This window comes from Carica papaya, chromosome 4 (genome assembly GCF_054855325.1).
Source record: "Carica papaya isolate Zhongbai chromosome 4, ASM5485532v1, whole genome shotgun sequence".
Classification (NCBI taxonomy): Eukaryota; Viridiplantae; Streptophyta; class Magnoliopsida; order Brassicales; family Caricaceae; genus Carica; species Carica papaya.
Genome location: NC_142312.1, coordinates 27,507,838 through 27,518,824, shown reverse-complemented (window position 1 = coordinate 27,518,824; position 10,987 = coordinate 27,507,838). Strand labels below are relative to the sequence as shown.

The window sequence follows — 10,987 nt, the reverse complement described above, 5'->3', positions numbered from 1 at the left end:
ACTTGGAGGTTCTGTTTAAGTTTTGATATTTTTATTCAAAAATTTAAAATGGTTCTATTGCTTTTTCGAAAGTGAGATTAAAGTGGAAGTGTTAATTTGATCATTTGTACTTAAACGTAGACTATGCGATCTTATGTGCATTTAGAAAGTAATAATTATAACTGATATAGAATAATAAATCAAACTAATCTAAACATTTAACACTACAAGAAGGTACTCTATCCATAATATTTAAGAAAAAAGTGTGAATTATCGTATTAATTTTTAAATTTTAATATTTGTTGTAATTTAATTTTTAATATTATTTTTTATTACGATTGATCTTTGACATTTTTTATTTATTTTAATATCTATTTTTCTTCTAAATTTTGATTTAAAAAAAATTAAAATTGTTGTCTTACAAAAAAAAGTTAAAACTTGTTTTAATATTTCAAAAAATAATTTCAATTAATTAAGTTAAATTGATATTAAAAATAGTGTTTTATCTTTTATTGCTATTAATTTATGAATTTAAATCATCTTTAAAATTAATTTTGACTTAGTTTTTAAAATATTCAAACATAGTTCAATTATTTTAATTTTTTTATGTTAAAAAATAGAAAGAAATTAGAAATTTAAGACTACATCAGCAAAATAAATTGTAACAAAAAATATTAGAAATTAAATTATAATAAATATTTAATTGAAAAAATTAATTTAATAATTTTATCAACAAAAAAAAAAATACTATGTTAGTTGCTCCAATTTCTCTTTTGTTTGGTAAAAGAAAACATTACAATTATACATTCTAATATTTGAGACTAAAACTCGTCTATCTAACAAAATTGCAAACTAATAAAAATATTTCCAAATGTAACTGCACTGCACCAATAACAACTCGCCTTTTTTTTATCTTCGCCTTTTTCGGTTCACAAAACGGTGTCGTTGCCTCGTATACTTGGTTTCCTCTTCTTCTTCCTCATCGTCCGCAGCCCGAGGGACGCTGACAGATTATATCTTCCTTATAAGAAATCACCAAATGAGCAAGTAAGCAAATAGCTCTTCGACAAATCTCTCTCTCTCTCTCTCTCTCTCTCTCTCTCTCTCTGCACGCAAATCGAACGGCTCAAAAAACGTCTATGGATCTAGAGGTAGTCGGCCGCCACGCTCTTCTCTTTGACGATGATGCGACGGCGGCGTTCGTGAACTCTACAGCTGCTCTCGTTGACTGGAACTCTCTCCTCATCGACCGTTACGACGTCCGTCACCTGCTTTCCTCCCCGCCACCGCCCCGTTCAAAGCGCCGTCCGATGAATCCCGGTGACGTTGACTCCCTTGAGTCGGAGCTCGATCGGGAGCGTTACCTCGACTTACCTCCGGAAGTACCGTCAGCGTCCGATCAACAAGGTAAGAAAGATTAAGAAAAAGGAAGTTTTCTCTATTTGTTCGTTTTCTATGGATTTATGCGCATAAATGAATTTAAATTTGAAATTAGCATCTGCTAATTTTTTATCGCTGATAACAGGATTGAATATTTATTGCATTCCTCCAATAGCATGTCTTATTTGCTTAACTGCTGATGTTGTATGCTTGTTTTGTTTGTTTGGCGGAGAGGAGAAAATGCTGAGAAAATTTGCTTGTCAAAAAAAAATGCCTAGAAAATGTTGACATCAGGAATTAATTTATATATATACATATATATATATATGTAGATTGCTATGGACATTTACAAGTTACTTTAACTTAGCTCCTAAAGTTGGGATTTTAGAATTAAATATTGTTAGTTCTAAACTTCGAATACAATTTTACTTTTCTGTGTTATGAGTCGTTCTCATTGCCTCCTGTGGTATTTACAAGGACGGCGTGATTAACATTTATGAGACTAGTTGCAGATCTGGGTTTAGTTGGTCAGATTAGGAACAAGTGAATTCATTGATTTTGTGAGCAGCTAACTAATTCCTGATGGATTCACCCTGAGATCATGAACATAGGGTGAAATAAGATGGTTTTTTATTTAAACAAAGTTCATATGACCTTGATTTTTAATTTTCTTGGAGCAGATCTATTGGAAAAACCTTGCTTTGTTGCTCACATTGTACGATGCTGGTTTAAGTGGCCCAGCTTTACTTCAAAAATATGTTGTAACCCATAATGTCTTCACTGTTCCTACCCTTGTTGGTCTATTTCCAGGGGAAATGACTTATCAAATGGATTGGTATTTGGCATCCGATGGGTGAAATTATTTGCTTGGTTTTAGTCTTGTTGGTGGAATAGATATATGTTGGTAATTGCACTCTCAACTTAATAATTAAGATCGTTATTGGGTGCCTAGAAAAGAGGGGAAAAAGAAACTAACAAAAGTACATAATATCTATTTTAGAGTTGCAGTCCTACTTTTCTCGAGATAGTATCTTGCATTGATAGGAGTTACTTCTATTTTTGTAAAATTTTATACTCTTTGCATATGCATTACTTTTCCAAGATTGCAGGAGGAATCTAGTTTTGCTACAGTTTCATCTTTCAGAGAAACAAGTAAGAATGTCCTTATTCAGTATGTAGCTTCTTTCATCTCAATAAGTAGTTGGAGGACGTCCTTACCCTTAGCTGCTTTTAAAACCTCAAAGTATTAGTTACATATAAAATCTAGTTTATTTGACCTTTCTTTCTTTTCCAGATATAGATGAAGGTACAAAACCTGCAAATGCTAGTGGCTACCATGCTGTTGCCTTTCCATATGGAGACTCTGGCAATTCTGCTGATCAGGGAACTACTAATATTGAATCTGGTTTTCGTCCACCTTTCTCGGTGCCTGAAAGTTTACTTCAAAACCTAGTAAGTACATGGTCTTCCACTTTCTACTAGCTAGTTCTTTTTGATGGCAACTAGAAGAGTTGTTTGTTTGGTACTTAACCTATGTGGCGAAATAATACCTGTGCAAGTTGCATGTGTTTTTCTAAGGCTTACCATGTCTAAGTTTCAGATGCTCGGAGCAGAGATGGAGTTTCTTGTGACCCAAGGTTGCCATTCGCAGGCACCTTGTTTCCTTTTGATGTCATGACAAAAGGCGGTGCAGGTGGGATTAGGATGATAGAATTCGTTACTTTTTTTCAAGGAAAATCGATTGAGAACGAATCGGATGATACATATCTTCGTAGACTTCTGTTAATTGATCTTTATGCTTGTCTGAATATATGTGAGATTCAATGGATCTTTCTGTCAGTTTAGTAAGGGATCTTTTTGTTTATAAATATCTTAGAGTTTAGCAGTTCTTTTAATTTCTCGTTATTAAGAAAGACACTTTCGTTTTTTTGTTGTTTCAGCCTCCAACGGAGAAGGTACACCAGATCATTGCAAGAACTGCAATATTTGTCAGTAATCATGGTGGGCAGTCAGAAATAGTTTTGAGGGTCAAGCAAGGAGACAATCCAGCATTTGGGTTCTTGATGCCCGATCATCCTCTTCATGCATATTTCAGGTTTCTTGTTGATCACCAAGAACTTTTGGGAAGCAAATCTCTGGAAGAAGAGAATAGTCCTGAAGGTGGGCTTGACCAAACAAGTGGTGTTGGAGGTGGTGGTGCATTGTCCTTGCTGGGTTCTGTATATGGGACTGGAGAAGACGAGGATCCTACAACTGAGATTATGCCAGAAGATAAGACAAAGTATTCTGAGGTATCTATTGATGCTGCTCATGGAACCAATTCTAATGGATCAGAACGGGTGGAATCTTCTGCAAATGTGACTCAAAAAGATGATGCGGTTTCCAAGAATTCACGTCCTTCTTCGAATGATAAATCCTTAGTCATTAAACAGAATCACTCTTTGAGTACAGTTAAGGCTTCCAGTACAAGTAGGAGGAAAAAAGAAAATGATACCTTGGCTTTGCTTTCTACTCCTGCTGATAAATTACAATTTTCTGCAAAGGCTGAACTAGCTATTGTAGAGCCTCCATCTGACATAAAGAGAGTGATTGATAAGATAGTTGAGTTCATCCTGAAAAATGGTAAAGAATTTGAGGCAGTTCTTGCTGAACAGGATGTGAAGCATGGGAGATTTCCGTTCTTGTTGCCATCCAACTTATATCACCCTTACTATCAAAAAGTTCTTCAGAAGGCTGAAGAGGTTCGTTATTTTTATCATCTTCAACATCTATTATCTATACTAATGATCCTGTGCTTCCCATGTGCCTGCCAATTTGTGTCTGAAAAGCTTGCTATGACAATTAAGCTTATTGGACTACATATAAATATTTGATATACAATCCTCCGAATCTAAATAAGCCTGATTATAATATCTTTTAAGAATTTGTCTTATTTTTCTAATTAGGAAATAGTACTTTTTAGAAATTTTGAGTTATTTTTAAGAAGTTTAGGAAACTTCGAATGTGTTTTTTTAGTTATTTTTTAATTTAAGGTTAGAACCTATATAAAGGTATCTATCAATAACTTGTGTTTTTCCCTTTAAAGTCTTCATCTTTATTCCGCCTTTTTCTTTCCCCTCTATCCATTCTTCTATTCTCTTCCTCATATTTACCCTATTTTCTCTACATTTTAGGATAATTTTGGTTCTATCATTATTTATTCTACATGAATTAGTATCAGAGCCACAATCTTATCCCCATCTCTTGTCAACTTTTTTGTACAAATCAATAAATTGCACAAACACTAGCGGCTAGCATTTCTTCTTCACCCTAACTATTTTTCATGATTGAGACACCACCACCACAAAAACAAGAACAAAGGCCTCCGCATGGCCTCCTATAGACAATCTCACTGTTAGTTGCTGCCAGAAGCTTCAGCACGTGCTGTGCCAAGCTCTTCTGTAGCGGCAGGTGTTGCTACGATTGGCAACCTCTTCAGCATTGGTCAACCCCATAGTTGGGAAGAAGGGCCATACTTTAACTTCTCCTATTGGCCCAGATTAAAGACCTACTAAGTTGAAGCTACAAATGACTCAAATACTTAACATTTGGAAGACAAAGCCTGAAGAAACCGCCCAATGCTCCATAAGGCAACCTTATGATCCTCAAAAATTCATTTAGTCTGCACAAGGTCTTCTTCCTACGCATGGACCTAGAAATAATGCTTTCTCCCTTGAGTCAATCCTGGGTAATTTCCTTAGTTATCTTAATTAGATTCCACAAGATAGGAGTCTTTTAGACAACAATCAAGTTGAATATGACTCGTTGGAAATTCCCCATAGGCAATCTATTCTTGAGAGAATTCCACGTAGAAATGCTACGCAGTTACCACCACTTGCTAGGCAGCAATGCAGACCACGTAGAAGTTACAAAAAGATCCATGTAAATGTTTCTTCCTTTAATGGTACCTTGGATCCTAGTATTTTCTTGGATTGTTTAGATACCTTAGAAGATTACTTTGACTATCATAACATATCTGACAGAGTGTGTTAGGTTTACCAAAATGAAGTTGGTAGGATTTGCTAGAAAGTGTTGGCAATCAATCTGACCAAACTTAGAGTGTATAGGGATACAAATATCACATAATAGGGAGTTACAAAACGAAAGTTGAAAGAAAATACCTTCTTGCCTACTATTGCAGTTGCTTGTTTGTTAATATAGCTGGGTACATAACTCGGTTTGAAGAACTCTGCTTAGGTCTGACTTGAAAAAGACATTACGTCACTGTTTGTGGATCCATTAATGATCTAAATATAGGAATGGAAAAAGAAAACTTCCTTGTAGTCTCCTGAACATTTAGAAGATCCTACAAAAAGCAGTAGAAGTATTTCAAATTTCCTAATACTCGTCAAGTTTCATCTTTCATAGGAACGTAGCTCAGTCTTTAAGTCTTTTTCCGAGTCCATTTCTACTACTTTACCCTTCTTTCTCTCAAGCTTCTAATTTTATCATTTTTCATCCCCTTGTAGGTTTCCTAGTGCGTCCCATGGTTCTTAAGTTCAGTGCCATGGTTGTCATGATTACTTCTACGTGTCCTCGCATGCTTTGGCTGTAGAGCAAAAATTTTAGGTGTAACACAATTTATTGATCCCATTGAATAGTTACGTGACAAAGATGAGTTTGATAATGAAAATAATGTTGTCCCTATTTCTCTTGCTGCCTCCCAATTTGTACTGTTCATGATCCTTATTAGTCTTTTGGAGGTTCAAGTTGCTAGACATTGTGATCATATCCTTTTCCCTACCATAACCTGGAAACTTCTCATACATCCCCTAGCATGCCAAGACCTTATTTTTCTTTATTCTTCTATTAAAGAGTCTTTTCATTTGTGATGGTTAGCAAGAACTCTTTGCGTTTGCACCTTCTTGGCCCATTCTCAATCCTTCAGAAATATGGATTTACTGCATATTTTCTTGTTGAACTAGCCGTATGGATATTGACTATCACCTTATCAAGGTTTCTTGGAGCCTCTTGCATGTTTTCTCACATTTGTGCAGGCTGTGCTAAATCTGAGCGTATGCTGCTGTTAACAAGTGAAATTGCAGCCATATGGGACAATAATGTTGTTACCACCTTCAAAGCATTTTCCATGAGTATCTTTTTGAGTGGAAAGATTGTCCCAACTTTTCTGCTATTTGGATTGATGAAGATTATTGTGCACTTTGAATCACAATCCTTTAGCTATTCATTTGCATTCTAACTCGTCAATGTTGAGCTCTTTGCAAGTGGAAGAGAATGATGTAGAACTTTCTAAACCTTAAACAAGAATGCTGATTATATACTTTTTGAGAAAATTGTTTTGACTTTCCTAGTTAGGAAAATAGTCTATTTTAAGAGATTTGAGTTATTTAATTATTTTAATAACTTTTGGAAACTTCAGATTTGTTTTTCTATTAGTTGTTTGCTTTTTTAATTAAGTCTTCGACCTATATAAAAGAGGTTTCTGCTAAATAACTTATGTTAAGCTTGGAATTGATAGTTGTCTAGTGAATTTATTTCACAATTTTATCTAGTATTTTTTTCTCTCTCTTGTTCTTCTTGCCTACCTAATATTCTTTTTTCCTCTAAAACCTTCACCTTTATCTCAGTTTTTCACCATCTATCTATCTATCTATATATCTACTTTCTATTCTTTTTTTTTTCGAAAAGACTATCTATCTTCTTTGTCTTTTTATATATTTTTCTTTATTTCTCTACCTTGCAGGATAATTGTGTTTCTATCGGTACTTGTCCTGCACCACATTTAAGATGAAATATTAAAAATTTGATGGTATCTGTTTGGTAGACCTTACCCATAAAATGTTTTATCCTAGCAAAAAAACACAAACTATTTAATGTAATGTGGTTTACAAATCCTTTAAGGCCTTGATTCAGTATGATTGCTTTTTTATTTAAAATTGTATCTAAAACTAACAAAAACTATCTAATTTAATGGTGGTTTACATTTTTCTTTATGGCCTCTTGAATTGCAAGTTGATTCTTTAACTTTAATATGCTTGGTAGGAGTCATGCATGATGAATCAATTGTTACAGTTAAGTATCATGGCATATTGATTTGAATTGGTTATCATGATGTTTTGGTACAGTTTTATTTGGTGCTAATAATTGATCACATGATATCAGGGTTTAGATCTCTTGAAAATTGTTAAATTTACTTCGAAGTATCTTCAATTGAATAGTAACTAGAATTATATCCGTGATTGTTCTTTCATCTGCAGTCAAAAGTACAGGGCAAGGGCTTAATTTCTGAGAAGCAAGACAAGAAATCTGCTCCAAAATCGAGAGAAAGTGATAATCATTCATTAGGATCTGACATACCATATGATCCGGACCGGAAGGAGAAGTTTAAGATGGTGATTGGCAAGCCAAAGAAGGAGGGACAAGACGTACCTATCAAGTCTGCCCAACCACAAGTTGGAGTCAGTGTGGATGCTGCTGCTGCAGCCGCCATTCTACAAGCTGCCACCAGAGGAATTAAGAATCCCAAGTTAGAAATTCTATCAAAGACATCTTTACAAGGCACAAGTCAAGTGCCTAGCAGTGAGGGTGGACAAGCCTCAAGTTTTAGCAGTCACCTTTCATCTCAGCCTCACAGTTGTAGGAAAAAGCAGGATCAGAGTGGAGAGCCATGTGTTTCAGTCCCTGTTGCTAAAGCTATTGCAAAAACAGCAGCTATTGTAGCTGCAGACGAGGCTGATTCTTCCGAAGCTGGCTTGAGCAAAGAGGAGAAGCTGAAGGCTGAGAGATTGAAAAGAGCAAAAATGTTTGCTGCCATGATAAAAAGTGGAGCTGTGCCATCGAAAACTGAACCACTGCGAGGAATATCTGTTGAACCACCAGATTCAGGGGTTTCTGGATCATGTGGCAATATCTTGGACCATTTGGCTAAAGAAAGAGAAGGTAGTTTAGTTCCATTTGATGCTGGTGCTTCTGATAAATTTGAGAAGGTAGGAAATAAATTCTCTGGCAATGATTATAATGAACGGCGCTCAAAGAGGAAATACCGTGCAAGGTCTGAAAGACATGACAAAGATGAGGAAGAAAAAGAGGAAGAAGAGGAAGATCAAGAAAAGGAAGAGGAAGAAGAAAGGGATCATAAATCCTTGAGGAAGAAGAGGCATTCTCGCCATTCTTCGCACCACAATAGGGATAAGCATAAGCACAAAAAAAGACGATCATCTTCCAAGGACACAGATTCTAGACATAAGCAAGATAACTCCTCCGACAATGAGCCTCGAGATTCTCGAGATATGCAAAAGCAAGATGTGTCCACTGATGATGAGCTGCAAATCTCTAATCATCGACATAAACATGAGCCCTCCTCAGATGAGGAGCATGAACATTCTCGAAAAAGAGATAGACACAGAAAATCCTCTGATGATAAACACAGGCGCTCGAGACATGGTTATAGACTTGATAGTTCCACTGAAGATGATCAGCAGTACTCTCGGCATCGGCATAAACACGAGAGATCTCCCAAGGATAAGCATCAGCACGAAAGCAGAACAAATAAACACAGGAAGAGATCTCGTAAGGAAAAAGATGGGGACTTGGAGGAAGGAGAAATCTGCTCGAAGTCGGATCAATCAAAAGCTAGTGATGGTGATCGTGCTAGTCGGGAAGCTTCTGTGAGTTTATCAAAATCGTATCGGGATGGAAGAGCTCCATCCCAACCTACTCAAACCACTCAGGTTTCTGATGATCTAAGAGCCAAAATCCGAGCCATGTTGATGGCTACCTTATAGTCTGCCGTGCAAGTTAGCCTGTGTTTTTCTTTAAATTAAAAAAAGATTGTATTTTTAACGGCGATGGTACAGATTGGTTATCTTCGTTTGTTCTTTTTCAATTTTGAATTTTTGTTCAGTTTAAGAACCAACTCTGGAAGGAAACTAGAAAAGAGAAAATTGGCGAAAATGCGGAAGGCTTTTATTATGAGAAAATTTACTTCTGGTTTTGATGGAATTTTATTCTTATTGTTATAATTTTATTTGAAATGTTTTATGCAATCAATTTTATGATTTTGGATGAGCTTTTCACTATCTTTTAATTTATTAGATTAATATTTTTAGAGGGATTCTACAAAAATTCTTTATTTTTTATTTTTAATTAAAGTTAAGTGGATTCTTTTTAGCCACGATCCAGCAATTAATCATATGCTTTTCTCAAAGAGCCAATTTTTTAAAACCATAAATAATGTAAACGATTTCTTTGTAGATTCATATTTATTTTACACTTTCCGAGAGTAGTAAGATTTTCCAAATAGTACATTAACCATTGTCGAGAGGTTATATCATGTACTCTTTATGTATAAATATATGTTAGTGTGTATATATATATGTATGTTTCAATTTTTTATCCTGGGTAAAGTTCAATTGAGTCCAACCAAATGGGAACTAAATCCAGTTATTCTTACATGATAATCATATATGGATCGCCAAATTCCTTCCCAACTATTTGGAGTTTGATTTCATGCACATATTAACAAATGTAGACGTAGATTAGATTTGACAATGGAACTAATTATTATCTGAGTTTTACACGCCAATGTTATAGAAAATAATAAAAATTTCATGAAATTAAAATAATATTTCAATATATCATCAGCTAAAAGTTTATTTTTATAGTGTAGATTTAAAATTTCTGTTAAACTCATATTTATAAATTAGCTAACCCTAACCAGATTAAACTTTCATATTAAATTCTAACAAGTTTTATACTTGGTTTGAAACCTAGCCAATATTCTTTTCCTGTCCCATCAAGAACAAATCATTCAGAGCCTCTTGATGAATTTGAATTCAGTAGAGAAATAACCCTTTAAATAATAAAATAATTCTCGTATACCCAAAAAACCCAAAGAAAATTTAGTCATGTGGAGATGCATTGGAGTACTACTCCAACTTTGTAGGCCATGTAAGGTCAAGTCTGTGACATCCTCAGCTTTTGAAATATTCTTCCTTAATTATATATATATATATATATATACACACATATACATATACATACATGAATCAGACCAAAGCCATCGTACATACCATATTGCAGTCAGATTTTGAACATTAAATTAATCTTTAACGTTAGTTACTACTATTTACATAATATAGTTGCAAATAATTATCTAGAAATATATAGGCTAACATGAAATCATTTATTTTTTACTTAATACAAGAAAATTATTTAAGCTAATTTAATGTGATATTGTAAAAAAAATGCATATTTATATGAAAAAAAAACGTCTTACTTTGTAGTAATTTATATTGCTAATTTTTTATTTAAAAAAAATCAATAAAATGACTAACTAAATTAAAATAAATAAAAAAATAAGAACATGTAAAATTACAAGATATCGTGTTTATTAGAATCGTTCTTAAATAATAAGCACCAGATATATATATATATATATACTTGTAATTATCAAATATAAAACTTAGAACAAAATATTTCAAATTATAAATATATAACCCTAAATTTTCAACGCAGAAACCCAAATTTTCTACTCTGTGAGTTGGCAGAAAGATGCTCACGTCTAAACATTATCTCGTATTTATTTATTTAATTTTAAACCCATTTAGTACCAAACAAGTGTATTTTT

The 10,987-nt window shown here is 34.1% G+C and overlaps 1 protein-coding gene across 2 annotated transcripts; it reads left to right on the top strand.

The window, feature by feature from the left end:
• Window positions 1-967: 967 nt before the first annotated feature.
• LOC110820753 (SWAP (Suppressor-of-White-APricot)/surp domain-containing protein) lies at window positions 968-9,360 on the top strand. Of its 2 annotated transcripts, XM_022050330.2 has the most exons (4): window positions 968-1,386; window positions 2,654-2,811; window positions 3,300-4,100; window positions 7,617-9,360. In XM_022050330.2, the coding sequence occupies exons 1-4, from the start codon at window positions 1,119-1,121 to the stop codon at window positions 9,141-9,143; spliced, it is 2,754 nt and encodes a 917-aa protein (XP_021906022.2). In that variant the 5' UTR covers window positions 968-1,118; the 3' UTR covers window positions 9,144-9,360. The 2 variants fall into 2 exon arrangements, with proteins under 2 accessions (XP_021906022.2, XP_088074748.1); XM_088218622.1 differs by lacking the exons at window positions 968-1,386; window positions 2,654-2,811 and adding an exon at window positions 2,843-3,052.
• Window positions 9,361-10,987: the final 1,627 nt, after the last annotated feature.